Below are 22,206 nucleotides of genomic sequence, written 5' to 3'. Positions count from 1 at the left end.
ATACAGAACAGTTCGTACAGAGTGATTCCATTTATCTAATATTCTGTTCGAAGCCTGGATAGTAGTTACCCTGGAGGGATAGTGTAGTGACTAGAAGGGTGCACAGGGGGCTTTCTGGAATGCTTGGTTATGTCTTTTTTTTTTTTAATCTTGATGCTGGTTCCATGGATATGTTTAACTTGCAAAATTTATTGAGTTATATGCTTAGGTATATGTACTTTTCTGAAATGAGTAATATACTTAAGTAAAAGTTAAAAAGACGTCCTGATTTAAAAGTTAAATTTCATTTCCCATTTATATTTCCTTCCCTTTGCAAAGTTTTGACAGGGGAGACTTGGAATAAGAAGGTGCATGATCTGCTTTCATTATTCCTCTCCTCTGTTTTCTGGCTTCTTTACTTTGGTATGTTATGATAGGGAATAGGGAGATTGAAAAGGATATGACTTTCTTTTGGGACTTCCCTGGTGGCGTAGTGATTAAGAATCCGCCTGCCAGTGCAGGGGACACAGGTTCAATTCCTGGTCCAGGAAGATCCCACATGCTGCGGAGCGACTAAGCCCCTGCGCCACAACTACTGAGCCTGTGCTCTAGAGCCCATAAGCCACAACTACTGAGTCTGTGCTCTAGAGCCCATGAGCCACAACTTTCTTTTAACTGGTGCTGATCTCGTCCTATCGGTTGTCGATCCTTTTGTGGCTAAGACTAACTGTTCATCCATACAGTGTAGCAGGCATCCAAGTGCTGGCTCTCTCAAGTAGCTCATTTGTAAGGTATTTTTGGGATACTTTTCTTTCCATATTGCCTTCACATAGGATATTCCTTCAGCATGATATCTTACAAGGCCTTCTCACTTCCCTCCACCCAAAGCTGCTTACTGGGGTGTTGCTTCTGTGAATGGCCAGCCCTTTTTGGTGGGTTACCAGCATTAGTGCCCAGACCCTGCTTTCTTCATGGTTTCTACTTGATGCATAGGTACTGTTTCATCCTCGATACACCAGTTGGTGGGAATATAGGCTGTTCCCTTGCTGCCTTCTCTTTTCGCATTGACTACTCCTTCCAATTCTCCTTTCTCCCTGCTCATTCCTGTTAGAGTTGGATGGGCACATCAGTAGATTTAATGGTACAGTGCCTAAATATCCCCCTTTATCCTTTTATCCATTTACTACCAATTTTTAAAAAAAATATTTTTATTTATTTATTTATTTATTTATTTGGCTATGCTGGGTCTTAGTTGCGGCACGTGGGATCTTTGTTGCTGCGTGCGAGATCTTTGTTGTGGCCTACTGGATCTTTTAGTTGCGACATGCGGGATCTTAGGTGCGGCATGCGGGATTTAGTTCCCTGACCAGGGATTGAACCCGTGTACCCTGCACTAGGAGCGTGGAGTCTTAACCACTGGACCACCAGGGAAGTCTCATTTACTACCAATTTTAAAAATACTTTTTCCTCGGGAATTCCCTGGTGGTCCAGTGGTTAGCATTCTGTGCTCTCACTGTCGAGGGCCCAGGTTCAGTCCCTGGTTGGAGAACTAAAATCCCACAAGCCATGCTATGCGGCCAAAAAAAAAAAAACCCCCAAAACAAATGAAAAAAACCTTTTTCCTTTTCTCTTCAGTTATTTTTCATCAACTTCACTCTTCTTTTTATCCTGGGGTATTTGTAAATTATATTCTGGATGGCCACCACTAAGCAATGTTTGTACTTTCCTGTGTGTGAACTCACCGGTCACAGTATATGACCCTAGAGGCTTTATTTATTTATTTTTAAATTATTTATTTGGTTGCGCTGGGTCTTAGTTGCGGCAGGTGGACTCCTCAGTGGTGGCTCACTGACTCCTTAGTTGTGGCACGTTGGCTCCTTAGTTGCAGCTCGCTGGCCCCTTAGTTGTGGCATGTGAGCTCTCAGTAGCGGCATACATGTGGGATCTAGTTCCCTGACTAGAGATCGAACCTGGGCCCCCTGTATTGGGAGCACAGAGTCTTAACCACTGTCCCACCAGGGAAGTCCCCTCTAGAGGCTTTAAAAAAAATCTTTTCTCAAGGAGGCAGGCATTTTTCCATTTATTTCCCACCCCCCTGTGGCTTTATTGCTATGGTACTAGTTGCTTGTGTCTTGTTTTTCAAATGGCAGGTAACATAGATTTCAGTTATTTATTTCTCCTTATGCTTCTCATTTTGTCTTTGTACTGTCCAGGTCAGATTGATGTGCTACTTATCTGTGTTTGTTGTAGCTTCCTTCACTGAAATATAAAAGATAGGCCTCATTTGCCTTATTTTTTATTTTTTTACCCAGAATATTTTCTCATTAATGCTGCTAATTAGGTGGGTGTTTGCTTTAAAATGTCTGCATCTTGATGATGCTTACTGAGTGAGGAGGAAGTGGCATTGGGATGGGGTGGGATGGGTTAGACTAAAATAAAGGCAATGGGAAGGCACTGTCAATGCTTCATATTGTCTGTATATCCTCCATTGTACTATTATAATTTTTCATTGAAAACATGAGTTCAGCTCCTATTATAGACATAAAGAAGGCTCTGAGTTTTACTTTAGCATTAATTGAATGTTAGGGGTATTTCTAACTTTGTATGACAGGTAAAGGAAGGTCTATTATTTACGATTTTTTAAAAACTAAAATATACTTTACTAGATACAGGAAGAGTGTGAATAAATGGAGAAAAGTAAATAAACATAATTAGACATGTACTCATTATGGATAATATATCCTGTCAAAGTGCCTTATTGTGTCACCTTGTGAATCTCATCCCCTATTTTTCCTTTGGCATTTTATACTCAATGTCCCACATCATTCACAGCATACCCAAACAGCTGTCACTAAGAAATTTGTTTCTGGCTTTAGCTGTTGAACAGGAAATATAAAATGTTGGCACTTTTTAACTGTAATGAATGTTGTAGAGATATTTAATATAAAGTTAGTTCTTATACTTTCAGAAAAGACATTAAAGGCTTATGTTTTACTTCTTTCACTTTGAAGGATGTGATAACTGGACTTAGTCCCCTGCTCTTCAGGAAGCTCAGTAATCCTGACATATTTTCATCCACTGGAAAAGCTAAACTTCAACGACAACTTAGTCAGGATGACTCTAAGTTACGGAGAGGAAGCCCGGCCAGTTCTTTTTCAGGTAAGTATCTAATTTTGTTTTCTTTTAACAGTTGTGGGAATGGGACTTCCCTGGTGGCACAGTGGTTAAGAATCCGCCTGCCAATGCAGGGGACATGGGTTCGAGCCCTGGTCCGGGAGGATCCCACATGCTGCAGAGCAACTAAGCCCATGTACCACAACTACTGAGCCTGTGCTCTAGAGCCTGCGAACCACAACTACAGAGCCTGCGTGCCACAACTACTGAAGCCCGTGTGTCTAGAGCTGGTGCTCCTCAATAAGAGAAGCCACCGCAGTGAGAAGCCGGTGCACTGCAACGAAGAGTAGCCTCCGCTCGCCGCAACTAAAGAAAGCCCACACGCAGCAACGAAGACCCAATGCAGCCAAAAAACAAAAAAACCCCCAGAGTTGTGTGACTGTTTTGTCAATATTTAAGGGTATATCAACTGACTTGGCATCTTGACCCCTTCTTCTGTTGTAATAGTGTTATGTAGAGCACTTGTGGGTAAGGCTGTCTTCCTTTCTTTACTGTTTCCCTGTTTCCTCATGGCATTTCTGAATGCTAACCTCCTGAACCTGCTGAGTATTTCCTGGTTGACCATTATCACTGGTTATTCCCTTTCAATATGATTTGTGCTCTCTGCTTACTTCTGTAGACTTCACAAACTTTGCTTCTTTTTATTTTCTTTTTTCTCTTATTTCCAAAACTCATTCCAAAGCCCATAGTGCCTCCCCACCTCATCCATAGAAAAGTCTTAAAAAATTCAAAGGGAAAAATTAATACAAGGACATCATGCCCAAATAGGAAGCAATTAAAATGTGGCATAGTTTTAAGCAATCAATAGAGTATGGAAGAAAGAGAATCCATTTGACTTTAGTTGAAGAAGCAAATGTAATCCTATTACATTCCTTGGCCTACTGTAAACAGTTTTCAGTTTCTTTTTATTTTTGTACCTTTTCAGGGCTGTTCCCTTGGCTTTCTCTTCTCACTCTTCTATTGAAATTTTATTTTGTCAGTCATGTATTTAATCACATAGAGCTATTTCTTGTTTGTTTTTTTCCCATAGCATTCTGCTCTTCTTTTAAGGATGTATTTATCTTCTAATTCTCTATGAGTAAATAGATTTTTTATTTTTGGATTAAAATTTTCTTTTTTAAGTTTTCTTTTGTTTCTGAATCAACTTTTTTTCTTTTGAGCACCTAACAACCAGAATCCATTGCTTTGCTCTGAGATGCTAATAAATCCCTTTTATCCTGTGAGGTAATTGTCTGGCTACTGGGTGGTGCAATGTGGGAATGTGGTTGTGTTTGACTGTTCTGTCTACAGATTTTCAGTTACTCTGATTTCAGCCTTATGTCTTACTTTATGTCCTCTTAGGTATCTAAGTACTGAGTACTGAACTTACGTGAGATTTTGCAGGGCAGCCTGATGCCCCATTTAATTACAAGCTCCACTAAGCTTATTATACCTCATGCCTTTCTTTGCCCAGTTCCATTGGTTATGATTCATCTATATGCTTTAGATTTTCCCCAAATTTTGTTCATTCCCTCGTAGAGTGTCTATGTGTCTGTCTCTGTCTCTCTTTCTCTCTCTGGTGGTAGCCTTTATTTGTTTATTTATTTTGTTTTTATTCTCTCTCTCTTTTTTTTGGCCGTGTGGCGCCATGTGGCCATTTTGCTGGATCTTAGTTCCCTGACCAGGGATTGAAGCCGGGCCCCTGGCAGTGAGAGTGCTGGGTCCTAACCACCGGACCGCCAGGGAATTCCCTCTTTATTCTCATTTAATGGAGTTTCCTGGGGGACAAAAATACAAGTATGTGCTCAGTCAGCCATCTTTAACTGGGAATATTTCTTAAAAATATCCTCAAATTATTGTAAGAATAATAATTAGAATTTTTAAGAAGTTTTCTTTTTTTCTGAGTTATTTGTTTACTAAAGGGCTAGTTGCTCCATTTGTTCATATTGTTCCTTCTGTTTTTAAGTTGTTTGTGTTCCTCAGATTCTTGGCAGTTCTTGGTATGCTTCAAGCCCTGACCAGTAGATGTCCAAATGGGTTTCTTCTGCTGTTGTATAAGCCTCTTTCCCTAGCAGGCCCTTATTTTGAAGGGAGATAGAGTGATACTAGCCTTTGTATATGTGGATGGGGAAAGTTAACAAACTAGCTTTCCTTTAGGTTATATAGATCCTCATCTATAGGCAGATCGCCTGGAGAGCTTGGCAACATTTGCAGAAGGAAGAAAAGAAACCAGGCAGGCTCTGCTCTGGGCTTGTGGAAGTTTTGAGTACAGAACCATTATTATTTTTTGTGGAGCATTTTATGGAAAGACTTCTCATTAAAGCATGCATTTGAGAGCAGACTTGAAAGATAACTAGATTTTTTTAAATTGTGTGTTCCTGATCAAAAATGTAAAATATGCCAGTTATAAAAAATTTGAGTACAATAACATGCATCATGTCAAAAGTGAAGTGTCCTTCTTAATCTTTACTTTCTTCTATTTTCCCTCCCTTCAAACCATTTATATATACTCCATTATATTTAAATATACATTTAAAATCTTATATAAATATATATAAGCTTTATTTTAAAAATGAACATTGGAATCATAAGCTATATGCTTCCTTTTTAAAAAAATTTTTTTTTTTTTTTTTTGCGGTACGCGGGCCTCTCACTGTTGTGGCCTCTCCCGTTGCAGAGCACAGGCTCTGGATGCACAGGCTCAGCGGCCATGGCTCATGGGCCCAGCCGCTCTGCGGCATGTGGGATCCTCCCGGACCGGGGCATGAACCCGTATGCCCTGCAAAGGCAGGCGGACTCTCAACCACTGCGCCACCAGGGAAGCCCCTAAAAAAATTCTTTTTATTTTTAATTTTTATTACATTTTGGCCGCACTGTGTGGCATGTGGGATCTCAGTTCCCCGACCAGGGATTGAACCCGTGCCCCCTGTGGTAGAAGCGTGAAGTCTTAACCATTGGTCCGCCAGGGAAGTCCCTATATGCTTCCTTTCTGCTATTTTCACTTAACAGGAAATGTTGAACATTTTTCTCTTGACTACATGTTCAGCTGCCTCATTATTTTTAACGGGTTCAGTATGTCATTACGTGGATTATAATTAACTGGTAATGATCATTTATCTTATTTACAATTTTATTATGATGAGCATTGCTAGGGAGACGTTCTGGTCTACTTTTTTTTCTTTACATTCCTATAAGTGGAATGCTGGGTCCAAGCATACTCAAATTAAAATTATAATAGGTTTTGCTAAATTGCCCTGCAAATAAGTTGCATCACACTTTGTTTGCAGTAAAAGGATATGTTATAGCAAAAACAAAACCCAAACCTCCTTTTGCTCATACCTCTTTATAAAGTGGGTATTTCCATGACAAATAGGATTTTGCCAGGAAAAAGAAGGGTTTTCAAGTGAATTGATGATCAAGATAAAGCCTGCTGAATATGCAGGGCAGAATATTTAAGTTGAATGAGTGAATGGGTTTGGAAAGAGTGGAAGGAGATCAGGCCAGGAAGATAATCTGGATTTACGGAGGATCTTTTTAGTGTTTTTTAGTGTTTTAAAAGTGTGGCTTAGGGGACTTCACTGGTGGCTCAGTGGTTAAGAATCCTCCTGCCAGTGCAGAGGACACAGGTTCGAGCCCTGGTCCAGGAATATCCCACATGCCAAGGAGAAACCAAGCCCGTGTGCCACAACTGAGCCTGCACTCTGGAGCCCGCGAACCACAGGTACTGAACCTGCGTGCCACAACTACTGAAGCCCGTGCACCTAGAACCCGTGCTCCACAACAAGAGAAGCCACCGCAATGAGTAGCCCCCACTCGCCGCAACTAGAGAAAGCCTGTGCGCAGCAATGAAGACCCAACTCAGCCAAAATAAATAAATAAATAAATAAATTTTTTAAAAAAAGTGTGGCTTAGGACTTCCCTGGTGGTCCAGTGGTTAAGACTCCGCCCTTCCCCTGCAGGGGGCGCAGGTTCCATTGCTGATTAGGGAACTAAGATCCCACATGCTGTGTGGCGCCGCCAAAAACAAAAAACCAAAACAAAACAAGCAAAAAGTGTGGCTTAATTCTTTAAACAGTAGGGAGTCATGAGAAGGGAATGACGTGACCATGTTTGTTCTGATTAGATCACTAGCAGCAACGTGAGAATGGTGTGAGGGGAGTTGAAATGGGACTTGAACCTCAGGTAGAAAGTCATTGTAATTCTAGATGCTTAGTCTTTATAAGTGATTTTCTTGTAGTCTCTCAGTGGGATTAAGGCAGTTGGTCAACCTGGACTGAACACATGGAGCCTGGCAAGAATAGTATATATTCAGTGTTTGTCTTCTGGAAACCTAAGGGCCAAATTTGTCTAGGAAAAGCTGTCAGCTCCACTCTTATTGCATTGAGTTGGTGAGAAACTAGGTGGGATGGAAGGGACTAGAAAACTCCTAGCCTGCTAGGTTGGGTGTCAGGGTTGGGCCCTGGCATGATGGTGGATATTACAGAGAATTTATTTTTTTTAATATTTATTTAATTTATTTTGGCTGCGCCAGGTCTTAGTTGCGGCATGCATGCAGAGTTCCCTGGCCAGGGATTGAACCCGGGCTCCGTGCTTTGGAAGTGTGGAGTCTTACCCGTTGCACCACCAGGGAAGTCCCTACAGAGAATTTAAAATAGTCATCAACTCAGTTCAGTATTCCACTTGGCATTTCTCACCACCACCAATATAGTTGGAATTTTTAGAGGGCTGCAGGTTCTAAAATGGATGTGGAGGGACTTCACTTTGTTTTGGATCAAAGTACTTAAAAAAAAAAAATATATATATATATATATATATATATTTATTTGGCTGTGCTGGGTCTTAGTTGCAGCATGTGGGATCTAGTTCCCTGACCGGGGATCGAACCTGGGCCCCCGGAATTGGGAGGGTGGAGTCTTAACCACTGGACCACCAGGGAAGTCCCTGGATCAATGTACCTGTAATCCACTTGATATCATTGTATTTTTTCATTTGTTAATTAATAATTTGTTAATTTTCCAAACCTTGTTGTTGAAGGTAAGCAGCTGCTCCCCTTGTCTGGCAGTGTACATAGCAGTGTGGGACAGGTGACTTGGCAGTCTTCAGGAGAAGCATCAAACCTGGTTCGAATGAGGAATCAGACCCTCGGACAGTCTGCGCCTTCTCTGACTGCTGGTTTGGTAAGTGTTAGTACAGATGGTCCCTTGCTCCATGAACAAATTCTTGGTTGTCATTCGTCATTATTGCATCTATTATTTTCCTTTTTAGGGTTTGGCTAGTTTCATTTCTCAAAGCGAATTATGGGAAAGAATGGAATTTAATAGACTGTATTCTGATTGCTCTCATGCTGTCACTGGTACTGATTATATAATGAGAGTCAAGAAGAAGACTCAATATGATTCTAACTTTAATGAATAAATTTCCTGAGAAGGAGCTTTCTTATAGAAATGATTCTAAATCTTGTGAAGTTGTGTTGCTTCTGTGTACAGCTCTGTGGTATACATATTTAGTACATGAAGATAGGGAACATGTTTTGCACATAGTAGGCAGTTCAGTATATACTGGGTGAAAAGAATGAGACTTTTCTTTGTCTAGACTTTGTATAGTAGACAGGACCTAACAGAGGTTACACTGTGTAGTCTGGGCAGGTTGTTTTCTGCCTATTATTGCATCTTGTACCCTTTTACCCTCAGTGGCCCTGCCTCTTTACTTAGGGGACCCGTTAACTTTCTGCTGATCTCACACTCTTACCTCTAAATGTAGGACAAGGCACACAGTAATTTTCAGGATACAATAACAGAAGCTTGTTCCCGTTAAAATAATCTTATCTACTCTTTGGGACCATAAATCTTTTGGGTTGGCACATAGGGAGTAGAAAGTTTTGTCCATTTGTCCATCCTGGGAAGTGGGGATAGGGGAAGAAGTCTGTGACTTTTAGGCCACAGGGACCATCAGGGTCATTTGTGGAACTTCCCCAACTTTTTATCTTATTTATTTATTTATTTATTTTATTTTTGGCTGCGTTGGGTCTTTGTTGCTGCGTGTGGGCTTTTCTCTAGTTGCGGTGAGCAGGGGCTGCTCTTCATTGCGGTGCGCGGACTTCTCATTGCGGTGGCTTCTCTTGTTGTGGAACACGGGCTCTAGGTGCGCGGGCTTAAGTATGTGCAGCATGCGGGCTCAGTAGTTGTGGCACGTGGGCTTTAGAATGCAGCCTCAGTAGTTGTGGTGCATGGGCTTAGTTGCTCTGTGGCACGTGGGATCTTCCCGGACCAGGGCTCGAACCCATGTCCCCTGCATTGGCAGGCGGATTCTTAACCACTGTGCCACTCAGGAAGCCCCCAACTTTTTATCTTGAAAATATCAAACCTACAGAAAAATGGAAAGAATGGTACAGTGTATACCCAATTAAGCTTGCTTAGATTGACCAATTTCGTTGTAACTTTATATTTTGCCACATTTTGTTTAATCTGTGTGTATGTATATATTTTTTTCCTGAAGATTTCAAAGGAAGTAACAGATGTTATGCTACCTCCCTCTTAAGTATTTCTCCTAACATCAAGGACAGTCTCCTAAATAACCACAATATATAGCGGACCCTTGAACACCACTGGTTTGAACTGGGTGGGCCCACTTATATGTGGATTTTTCCCAATAGTAAATGCTAGTACTATAGGATCCATGATTGGTTGAATCCTGGGATGCAGAACTGTAGATAGGGAGGGCCAACTGTAAGTTTATACTTGGATTTTCCACTGCATGGAGGGGTGGGGAGGGTTTGGGAGATGTCAGCACCTCTAACCCCTGCATTGTTCAAGGGTCACCTGTATTGTCAGATCCAAGAAGTTTAATATCAATTTAATATAAAAACCATATTCAAATTTCCCTACTTGTTTTCAGCATGTCTATTAAAGCCCCATCTCTCCCCTCTTTAACATCTGGAACTTAAAAAAAAAAAAAATCCATGTACCGTCATAGAGATTTTGATCCAGTGGGTCTAGGGTGGTCCCAGGCATCCGTATTTTCTTTAAAGCATTATACCTACTTCTAGATGCACTCTTTTGAGAACTACTGCCACTAAGGTAAAGCTGAATGTTTCATTTTAAGGTGGTTTGTTGCAGAGGAAATTCTTGGACTGAGTTTGCTGAATTCCTAGCTTAGGCCAACTGAAGTAGAATATTCCTGAATTAATTTTTTTTAAAGCTTATTGAGACATAATTCACATATGATAAAATTCACTCATTTAAACCGTACAATTCAGTGATTTTTAGTATATTCATAGATACATGCAGCCATTACTGGAGTCAATTTTAGAACATTTTCATCATTTCAGAAAGAATTCCTATACCCTTTAGCTATCACCTTCATATTTTCACATCTCCTTAGCCTTATGTAACCATTAATATACTTCCTGCCTCCATAGATTTACCTGTACTGTACATTTCATATAAATTGAGCCTTATACTATGTGACCTTTTGTAACTAGCTTCTTTCACTTAGGACGATGTTTTCAAGGTCCATCCATTGTGTAGCATGTATTAGTATGTCATTCCTTTTTACTCCTGAATAATATTCCGTTGTATGGATATGCCATGTTTTGTCTATCTGTTTGTCAGTGGATGGACATTTGGGTTGTTTCTTCCTTTAGACTATTATGAATAATGCTGCTATGAACATTTGTTTACAATTTTCACATGGACAGTTTTCATTTTTCTTGTGAGTGGAATTGCTGGGTCGTATGGTAATTGTTTAAATGTAGCAGTGTTTGATAAACTGCAGTGTATGAGATTTTTGGTTTCTTCACATTGTGATCAACATTTGCTATTATTTGTCTTTGATTTTAGCTATCCTAGTGGGTCTGAAGTGGTATCTGTGGTTTTGGTTTGTGTTTTCCTAATGACTAATGACATTGATCATCTTTTCATGTGATTATTTGCCCTTTGTATGTCTTCTTTGAAGAAATGTCTATTCAGACTCTGCCCATTTAAAAAATTGGGTTATTTGTCTTTTTTATATACGGATTTGTAAAATCATTACTTCTTTAGACCTGAATCCAGTTCCTTCTTTCCTCCCAGGGATCTGCCTTTTGTTTCCTCCTGTGCCTTTCTTTCCTGAGCTATTTGCTTACTTACAGTAACCTCAGCTAGTTCCTCCTTTTTCATTCTCCTACTCAAGGATTTCCAGTTGGTATTTTATGTTTGGTGGCACATTTGATAGTATCGAATACTTTTCCTGCTTTGACTTACTTTACACTGAATATACCTCGATGCCACCCCAGCTTCTGGCTGTGGCATTTCTGAAAAATCTGTCCTATAACGTATTCTTGTTGTTAATAGAGTTACGGCCCTATATAGTCCATAGACCCAGCCTCCAGAGAATTTTTGGTTCAAAAAGATTCACATAATAACAACAAAAAACAATTTAAAAGTAACATAACAACACTTAATAGAATGTTAATTATGACTTAAAAGGAACTAAGGAGACAAGAATTGTGTTGTGTATAATTATTGGGGAGATAATTTGCAGGAGGTTAGATTTGACCAGACTCTGGAGAATGGATAGCCAAAAGCCTTAATGTAGCAAATACTTTCATTTTGACGACATCTACGTGATTGTGTTTATGAGGAGACTTTTTTCTTCTCCCTCGTTTCCTAGTATCTATTGAGAAGATTTCTCTGAAGGCCCATCTTCCCCATATATATAGTGACAATGATTCCAATTAGTGGTTTCCAGAGCATGTATAAAAAGGATCATACAATCATACTACTATATTGTATGTTACTAGGGATAGGGAAAAACTTAGGTGACATCTTGTCCAAGATTAATTATTAATCTTAAGATATATGTACATACATATATGTTAGGGAACCGCTGACCAAAACCGCCCACCTTGGCCAGGCACAATGATAACCGCTTGTGTGAATTGTCTCACAACAGGAGGTTCTGATAAAGAACTAGGTGCTGCCACCCAAAAACTAACCAGGAGAATTCGGGAGGGGCCTAAAGGAGGGAGGACACGCCAGCCCATAGTATGTCTTGTAAAACTAACCCAGAAGAATTCGGGAAGGGCCAAAAGGAGGAGGGAGGAGACGATATGTGCTGCCAGCCTCCCAGAAACCCTCACGCTTGGATCCATCTTGGCTGAGAGATGTGCAAGCCACCAGAAGGACCCTGAGTCAGACCAAATAGGAGCCAAGCAAGATGATTGGCCAGGGACAACTGGAAGCTAACCCCATTGCTATAAAACCTGAGACTGTGAGCTATGCGGCAGAGCAGTTCTCCTGGGTTCCCTTATCCTGCTGCTCTCCGCCCGGGCACCCCTTCCCAATAAAGTTTCTTGCTTTGTCAGCACATGTGTCTCCTCAGACAATTCATTTCCAAGTGTTAGACAAGAGCCCACTCTCGGGCTCTGGAAGGGGTCCCCCTTCCTGCAACATATATACATATCCTTTTATGATATAAATTATAATATATGATATATATAAGATATTTACATATATATCTTAAAATACATATATAAGATTGTATGTATATAATCTTTAAAATAAGGTTAGTTCCTTCTTTGCTTTCTCATGAATATGTCGAGTAGTATCTGCAACTTTGATCTTTGTCTGTGACTCGCTCCATCTGTTTATCCTTCCTCTCTGTTCCCCTAAACCGATTCTTCGGTTGTTCCCTGTCTTGTTAAATAGCACCATGACCCACCCCACTCCCCGCCCCAGTAGTAGAAAGCTACAGACCTAGAAGTCTGTTTTGACTCCTCCTCTGCCCTTACTCTATCCCCATCCAATCATCCATCAAGTCCTAGCTCCCAACATCTCTGAGTGGTTCTACTTTTTTTCACAAGGGATGTGGCCCAGTTTAAGCCACATTTGCAGTCTCTTGGATCATTGTTGGGGCCTCGTTACTGTTAACCCTGTATTCATTCTTCTTCCTTTCCAACCACTCTCCACTCTAAAGTCTATTCTTTCAAAACCACAGATCTGATATGTCTGTTCTTACTCTTTTCTTTTAGTTTTATCTTCTAAAATTTTCACTTGGTTAATATTTATCCAGCCGTAATGTTTAAAATCTTTCCATAGCTTTCTATAACAATTATTATAAAATATAGTAATAAGTAATTATTGAGTGGATGTGTTTTCATTGACATTAGCAAATTGGTAATGAGGCATTAGAGACAGAGACCACAGATGGAAAGATTAGACTTGGATGCTTTTTCTCTGAAATCAGTCTGTTGGATTCAAGTAATTTGGTACAATTCACTGGTTAGGTTGACCTAACCAGTGAATTGTACCAAATATTGACATTTTAATAGGAGGGCTGTAAATCCCAGGAATCTTTTAATTGATAGTGTTTGACTAATTCTCCAAATATACTTTTGGGATTCTTTCTTTACTTTATTGGCAGACATGGCCTTCACAGGAATGATGCCTTTATAGGACTGATCACTTGCAAGGAATGGCTCTTTCCATCCTCATGTTCCTAGTTGACATGTAGCATTGTATCTCCTACATAGTAGGCAATGTATAATTACTTACTGAAGGAGTAAAGCACTTTTGGAATACCTTCACTAATGTTATAGCTGGTTGGATTAATACTTGTTTGAAGTATAATGTCCACAAAAGAAGGTTGATTTGGGCTTCCCTGGTGGCACAGTGGTTGAGAGTCCGCCTGCCGATGCAGGGGACACGGGTTTGTGCCCCGGTTTGGGAAGATCCCACATGCCGCAGAGCGGCTAGGCCCGTGAGCCATGGCCGCTGAGCCTGCGCATCCGGAGCCTGTGCTCTGCAACGGGAGAGGCCACAACAGTGAGAGGCCCACGTACCGCAAAAAAAAAAAAAAAAAAAAAAAGGTTGATTTAATGTGTCAGTACCAGCCTGAAATGATGTCACACAGACCTCTATTCTTGTCCTTGTCTTAATTCATTTTAATCAATATCTTGGATAAAGACACTGAAGAAATTGCTTATCACGTATGCATCAGTATCCCATGCTGATGACATGTTGAATGTTAAATTCAGTCAGAGCCTTACAAACAGAAATGATGGTTCAAGAAGAACCAGGAAAATGAGGTTTAACAGAGAGAAAAGTAACCTTTGAAAAGCCCAAAGCTCAAAACTGGATTGAAATTTGAATTAAAGTCAAGTTCCAAGACATTTTCGTCACTGTAAAAGGAAAACCTTTATCCATTAAGCAGTCACTGTCCATTTTAACTTCATCCCAGCCCTGGTAACTACCAATCTGTATTCTGTCTCCATGGATTACCTATTTTGGATATTTCTTATGAATGGAATCACATGGTATGTGATCTGTGTCTGGCTTCTTTTATTTAGCATAATGTTTTTGAGGTTTATCCATATTGTAGCATGTATCAGTACTTTGTTCCTTTTTATGGCTGAATATGATCCCATCGAATGGATATACCACATTGTGTTTATCCATTCATCAGTTGATGGACATTTGGGTTGTTTCCACCTTTTGGTTATTGTGAATAATGTTACTGTGAGCATTCATGTTCAAGTATTTCTTTGAGTTCCTGGTTTCAGTTCTTTGGAGTATATACCTTCCTTCCTGGGAGCAGAATTGCTGAGTCGTATGGTAATTCTGTTTATTTTTTTGAGGAACCAATAAGCTGTTTTCCACAGTGGATGCATCATTTGGCATCCCTATCTACAGTGTGTGAGGGTTCCATTTTTTCTATATATTTGCCAAAACATTTTATTTTTTATTTTTTAAAATTAATTAATTAATTAACGGCTGCATTTGGTCTTCGTTGCTGTGTGCAGTCTTTCTTTAGTTGTGGTGAGCAGGGGCTACTCTTCGTTGTGGTGCCTGGGCGTCTCATTGCGGTGGCTTCTCTTGTGGAGAACTGACTCTAGGTGCACGGGCTTCATTAGTTGTGGCTCGTGGGCTTCAGTAGTTGTGGCTTGTGGGCTCTAGAGCGCAGGCTCAGTAGTTGTGTCTCATGGGCTTAGTTGCTCTGTGGCATGTGGGATCTTCCTGGAGCAGGGCTTGAACCTGTGTCCTCTACATTGGCAGGTGGATTCTTAACCACTGCACCACCAGGGAAGCCCCGCCAATACATTTTATTTTCTGTTTTTGTTGTTTTTTGTTTTTTTTAAATTATAGCTATCCTAGTGGGTATTAAGTGGTATCTCATTGTGACTTTGAGTATTATTGTGTGGGGATTTTTTTTTTTTGGCTGTGCTGTGCAGCATGTGGGATCTTAGTTCCCCAAGCAGGGATTGAGCCTGTGCCTCTTACAGTGGAAGCATGGAATCCTAACCACTGGACTGCCAGGGAATTCCCTATTATTGTATTTTTAACGTAGTAATATTTCAGAACTTTTTCGAAGTGACATATTTGGGGTATGCCTTTGAAGGAATTAAAAATCCAAGATACTACTTACAACCTTTTCCCATACTTCTTAACTCTTATGATTATTCTTTAATTTTGACATATGAGTTCAAAAAGAAACACCATGGATATTTGTTTTGCCTACTTCTGTGTTACAGAGATTCCAAACTCAGCAACTTCCCCTTTCAGGCTTACCTTTCTGCAGCTGTAACTTTTTGCCTTTTCTACTGTGAAAGTTGGAGATATCTCTATTTATCTCTTAATTAGGTTTATTGAGGTATAATTTTCATAGAATAAAGTTCACCCATTTTAAGTGTGCAATTTGATGAGTTTTCAAAATGTTCCCTTGTATCCCTTTGCAGTTTGTTCTTTCCTGAGTCCCAGCCCTTGGCAACCATTGACCTGCTTTATGTCACTGTGGTTTTTTTTGTCTTTTCCAGAATTTCATATAAATGGAATCATACAGTATGTAATATTTTGCGTTTGACTTCTTTCACTTAGCATAATGGTTTTGAGATTCATCCATGCTGTTTTGAGTATCAGTAGTTCCTTTTTATTGCTGAAAGTGTTCCATTGGCCTGGGTATGTCAGACTTTGTTTATTCACCACTTGATGATCATTTGGATTGTTTTTTTTTTTGCGGTACACGGGCCTCTCACTGCTGTGGCCTCTCCCGTCGCGGAGCACAGGCTCCGGACATGCAGGCTCAGCAGCCATGGCTCACAGGCCTAGCCGCTCCACGGCATGTGGGATCTTCCCTGACCGGGGCACGAACCTGTGTCCCCTGCATCGGCAGGCGGACTCTCAACCACTGCGCCACCAGGGAAGTCCTTGGATTGTTTTTTGTTTTTGCCTATTATGGAGAAAGCTGCTATGAAAGTTTGTGTACAAGTATTTGTGTGGACTTAGTCTTTCATTTTTGCTGGATAAATACCTAGGAATGAGATTCCTGGGATGTATGATAAGTGTATGCTTATCTCAATGAGGAACTGGCATTTTTGTATTTCCACCAGCAGTTGTTCCACATCCTTTTCAGTACTAGGTATTATCATTTTAATTTTAGCTGGTCTAATGGGTGTGTAGGGATATCTCGTTGTGGTTTTAATTTGCATATCCCTGATGACTAATGAGGTTGAATTGCTTTTTATGTGCTTGTTTGACATGTATGTGTGTGTGTGTGTGTGTGTGTGTATTCTATGGTGAATTACCTGTTCAAATCTTCTGTCCTTTAAAAAATTTTAGGTTGTTTGTCTTCTTATTATTGAGTCTTAAGAGTTCTTTGTATATTCTGAATACAAGTTATATATTTGATATATACTTTCTAAATATTTCTCCCTGTCTGTGGCTCATGTTTTCATTTTCTTATCACTGTTTTACATCAAAATATGTTTATAAAAATGTGCAAAAATCATCTGTATTTCTCTATACTAACAATGAAATTGAAATTTAGAAATCATTACTATTTATAATAGCTTACAAATATGAAATAATTAAAGATAAATTAAAAAAAATTATTTGCAAGACCAGTACATTTTAAACTACAAAACATTACTGAGAGAGATTAAAGAATACTTAAATGAATGGAAAATATGATATGTTAATGGATTGGAAGACTCAATAACATTAAGATATAAATTCTCCTATCGATCTATAGATTCAATCCAGTTCCAATCAAAACCCAAGCAGGACTTTTCAGAAAGTGAAAAGATGATTTCAAGTTTATATTGAAATGCAAAGGGCCTAGAATAACCAAAACAATATTGAAAAAGGCCAAAGTTGGAGGAATCGCCCCACCTGATTTTATGAGTGTCTGTAAGGGTACAGTAATCAAGACATTGTGATATTAGTGTAAAGATAGACACACAAATCATTGGAACAGAATAGAAAGTTCAGAAATAGACAAATATGCAAGGTAATTTAATGGGGAAAAAATAGTCATTTCAACAAATGGTGCTGGAACAGTTTACATGGAAAAAAAAATGAACCTTGATCCTTACCCCATGCTATATACAAAAATTAACTTGAAATGGATAATTACCCAAATGTAAGAGCTAAAATTATAAAACATGTAAAGGAAAACTGGAGAAAAATTTTGTGATTTTGGGTGAGGCAAAGGTTTCTTAGAACATAAAAGGCACAAGCCATAAGAGGGAAGAATTTTCACTTTATCAAATAGTATAAAAGAGTGAAGTGTTCAGTTTAGTAAGAATTATAAGAGTTTAGGTTTAAAAAAGTGCATTCAGTGCCTATTAACTTGAGAATTGCTCTCCTTTCCACTCTTGGTTTCTTCTTTTTTGCGAGAGGAACGTGTTTCTAATGCCACCTAGTGTCTTTTCAAAGGTATGAGAATAATGTTTCATAAGAGATTTTTTTTTCTTTTTTTTTTTGAGGTACGCGGGCCTCTTACTGTCGTGGCCTCTCCCGTTGCGGAGCACAGGCTCCGGATGCGCAGGCTCAGTGGCCATGGCTCACGGACCCAGCCGCTCCGCGGCATGTGGGATCTTCCCGGACCGGGGCATGAACTTGTGTCCCCTGCATCGGCAGGCGGACTCTCAACCACTGCGTCACCAGGGAAGCCCCATAAGAGATTTTAAAATAAAAGTTGGGAGATTTTCATGAGATTGAAAAGAATATTAGAAGCCTAGTTGCTTGTTCTCAAGAACATCCTTAAGTGAGAAGCAAAAGAATAGGCTAATTATTTTGCCTGAACAAATTCAGAGATGAATTTTGTAAACATTTTTATCATATCTTTTTTGATAATTTGTAAAGAATTTAAGGTGTACAATTTTAAAAATAGTGGCTTCCATATTAAAAAAAATTTTTTTCATCATTTAATCTTATTTTTAAATTAATTGTTTGTTTATTTTGGCCACACCACGCATCGTGTAGGATCTTAGTTCCCCATCCAGGCATCGAACCCATGCTCCTGCATTGGAAGCACAGAGTCTTAACCACTGGACCACCAGAGAAGCCCCCTTCCATATTTAAAAAAGCATTTAAAATTTAAAAAATTTTTAGATAAATTGGTTGATTGATTAGGACTACTGAAAAACATCTTATTGAATTTGTTGAGGGTTAGAATACATGACATACATGACAATGTTTATGCAAGTTTTTCATTAAGAAAGAAAGATGGTGTTATTAAATCACCAGTTAAAAGTTATAGCTACAGGTTTTGTTCTGTTTTGTTTTTGTTTTAAATCTTTTACAGAAAGTCTTTTAATCAGACCATTAATGTCGTATATTGCTATGTATAAGTGTAATTAACAGTGCGAGGAAAGATTGCAAAGTATTGATATTTGTACATTCTATCATGTAAACAAAATAGAAATCCTGGAGATATTTGAGTTGGGATAGAGAACTAATGTTTACTAGACCCTGTACCTAGGTTTTTTTTACATATATTCTTCTTTATTTTCTCAGGAACATAAATTTTCTTTTTGTGAGGTAGACATAATTATCCTCTTTTACAGGTGAGGAAATTCAGGTCTGCAGAATGAATTTGTGCATTCATTCCACAAATATTTATGAGGTACCCACTATGTATCATCACTGTACTGGGTGCTCAGAATACAACGATGAACAAAACAAAGTTAAGTACTTTGCTGTAGGATAGTGGGTGAATGTCAGAGTACGGATTCAAAACCAGGTCTGACTCTGAGGTCTATTTCAAGACTTGTAAGTGGAGAGGCACGTCTTTAGCAAGTTGGGTGATTTGAATTGCACTTTTTTGCTGTACTTACTGATACTCAATTTTCTCAGCTATTCAGATACTGAAGATTTTGATCAGGATTACATATAGGGAAAGTTTTACTTGGTTTTGATTACATAAAAATTTCTCTTTGAGTTAAAAAGACTTTCTCGTCTTTAGAGTATGCAAATAAGTTGAAAATACATTTAATTTTATTCCACATAAAATGGTTTTGGCTGGAAAAAGAACAAATTATGATATTATAATAAAGAGATATAGGCAGGATGTAGTGAAATGGCAACATGTACATAGTACCTTCTCCTTAATAATAACCTGGTGCTGTTACCAACCCTAGGCCTGAAAGGGTGAGGGGAAGAAGTGATCCTTGGAACTTGGACAGACAGAGGAGCCTATGTATAGAAAGTGACCTGACAGTTGGCATGACTTGTGGTAGTGTGATGCAGCTTGCCTAACACAACCCTGCAGCGACCAACCCAGGAGAATGAATCTCCTCCACTCTCTCCCTTACCCTCTGTTCTTTCTCCGACCTCTTGCTGGTGCTACCTATTGGCTGAACCCATCTGGACAGAAGAGGGCAAGGGAACCTGTTGACATAGTTCATAATGAGCCTGCATTTGGGGTACAGTGAATGATCTGGAGGGGCGAATGGATGATATCCTGTACATCTTGCAAATATTTTAAACATTAAGCTTATTGATACATAGTTTTGACTATGAATTATGTTAAATCATGTTGCAGTTTTATTCAAAGCACTGCTAATTCTTTTTTTTCATAAACCTGTTTTTGAGAGTGTCTTCATCCCAGAAACCATCTCTTGTAGTTCAGAAATTCCATCATTCTACAGTGCTCTGGTTCATTAAAATACATGTAAATATAGCATTTACTGTACCTTAGTTTTAAGTTTGTGTATGCAAAAATATAAGTTCTTTTAAAAAATAATATATAGTAGCAAATAGCAGTTATTCTGTAAACTTTTCATTTAACAAATTCTGTTTTCAAATGGGAAATCAAAGTACTTGATATGACTCTTGGAACCTTATGTGGAATTGCATATATTGTTCCTTTTGCTTAGATTGTTCAGTCAACTTCTGTGCATCTTTTAAGATCCAGTTCAATGATTCCCTCCATTGTGAAGTCTTCTGTGACTCCCTCATCTTGAACAGAGTTGTTAAACTTTATATGTACCACAATTAAACCTTATACAACCTTTATTACTATATATAGGTGTTAGACTCCAAGAGTGTGAATGAAGATTGAGTGCTTAAACTAGTTGCCACCATTAGAAGATGCTTGCTTTGTACAAATTACTTAAGTTCTCTGTAATGCGTTCCCTTTTGTAAAATGGAAATAAAAATTATCTAAAATAGTTATTCTCTTTTTGTCTTAAGTATTAAATGAATTTGTATATGGAAAGTTCTTAGAACAATGCTTGGAAACTCTAGGAAATATTAGATGATATGATTATTGTGTAAATTTTCTCTCATCTGATAGCCTTTGAGCACGTGTTTCTCTTTACACCTGGACTGCAGAGCATAGCACAAAGCGTAGCATGTAGTGGGTTCTCTGTAAACATTTGCAAAATGAATCGGTTTTGAGTGTTCTGATATTCTTATTGTTTTTAACACAATCTCTAAAATTCTGAATAATTGTTTTACTGTAAGGTTTATGAAGATTGCTTTCAAAGTCCTCTCCATGAACATGTCTATTTTCTTTTTTCTCATAGGGTTAACATTTGTAAATATTTGCTGGGAATCTTGGTAGAGGATCCCATCTATCACTAGATTATATACTTCTTGACAGCAAGGTTCGTTTCTTACAAAAATTTCCCCCCATTCACTGCTCCCTGCAACAGCTATCTAACATAATATTTGATGTTTGTATGTAATAGTTGAGTCCACAAGCGTTAGGTGAAAATCACTTTTTCTAAAAATTATCTACTTATGGTGTATGACTCAGGTCTTTTTTTTTTTTTTTAAGCTTCCAAGGGAGTTGTCATTCTGCATTTTTGCAGTGTGTCTTTTCTTATCTTAGAATATCTAGAGTACAGGGCTGGTTCAAGCATATGTGCATACTGGTAACCTTGAAAGGGGGGAATGTTAAGAAAGAGTAGCGTGCAGAAAAGATTTAACAAGGCCTGAGACTGCTGTCCTTGAAAAAGCCTGCATGCAAGATTGGCCATTGGTTAGCATTTGGGAACTTGAACTGTAAACTGTTTCTTACACTGATAAAGCTTTCCCTAAATGATGAGAGTGACTGACTGTGTCTAGACTGTACAAACAATGTGAATACCTGCTTTCCTGGAGGCCTGGAATTTTGGTATGTAGTAGGCAGAGTGTGCCTGTGTAAGCAGCTCCAATAAAAACTTAGAGCACTGAGTCTGATGAACTTCGCTGGTAGATTGCATTCCATGTGTGTTATCAAAATTTGTTGCTGGAGGAATTGAATGTGTCCTGTGTATCTCCACTGGGAGAGAACTCTTGAAAGCGTGCCTCTGGTTTCCTCTGAACTTCATCATGCCCCTTTTCCCTTTGCTGATTTTGTTTTGTTTCATTTTTCTGTAATAAATTTTAGTCAGGAGTACAAGTATATTGTTGGACCTGGGGGTTACCTTGAGGGCCTCTGACAAAGGTAGCCGCCTTTGAAGGGCTTGTGGAAATGGCCAAAGGTAGCTCCCCAGATTTACATTAATGGTTGGAGTTGAAAATTGTTTTATGTGTAATTAACTTTAGGTCATTTCATAGCACCTGAGACTGAGCCATCTTTTCCTGTACCACTATTTGCCCCAGAACTGGCATTATTTGCTTTTTACCCTGAGGATGGCATTGCTTCTGCCATGTCCTCCGTTTTTTTTCTAGTATATAATTAATTCTTACCTCTTTGAATCTTGAGTCCTTTTCTTCTTTTTAATATTTATTTAATTTATTTATTTGGTTGCGCTGGGTCTTAGTTGTGGCAGGTGGGCTCCTTAGTTGCGGTGCACGGGCTCCTTAGCTGTGGCATGCAAACTCTTCG

General features: G+C 39.1%; 1 protein-coding gene across 6 annotated transcripts in view; it reads left to right on the top strand.

Moving 5' to 3' along the window:
* MAST2 (microtubule associated serine/threonine kinase 2) overlaps positions 1-22,206 on the top strand; it is a gene marked incomplete at its 5' end in the record, with an annotated part of 201,156 nt that overhangs the window by 25,447 nt on the left and 153,503 nt on the right. For all 6 annotated transcript variants that reach the window (XM_082674649.1, XM_082674647.1, XM_082674646.1 and 3 more), the window contains 2 exons: positions 2,991-3,138; positions 8,167-8,309. In XM_082674649.1, the coding sequence (XP_082530775.1) occupies positions 2,991-3,138; positions 8,167-8,309 (291 nt within the window). The remainder of the gene's footprint in view (positions 1-2,990; positions 3,139-8,166; positions 8,310-22,206) is intronic.

Source organism: Grampus griseus, assembly GCF_964374135.1.
Source record: "Grampus griseus genome assembly, chromosome: 1".
Classification (NCBI taxonomy): domain Eukaryota; kingdom Metazoa; phylum Chordata; class Mammalia; order Artiodactyla; family Delphinidae; genus Grampus; species Grampus griseus.
Note: the sequence above shows the minus strand (reverse complement) of the source record. Positions and strands in the feature narration are given on the sequence as shown.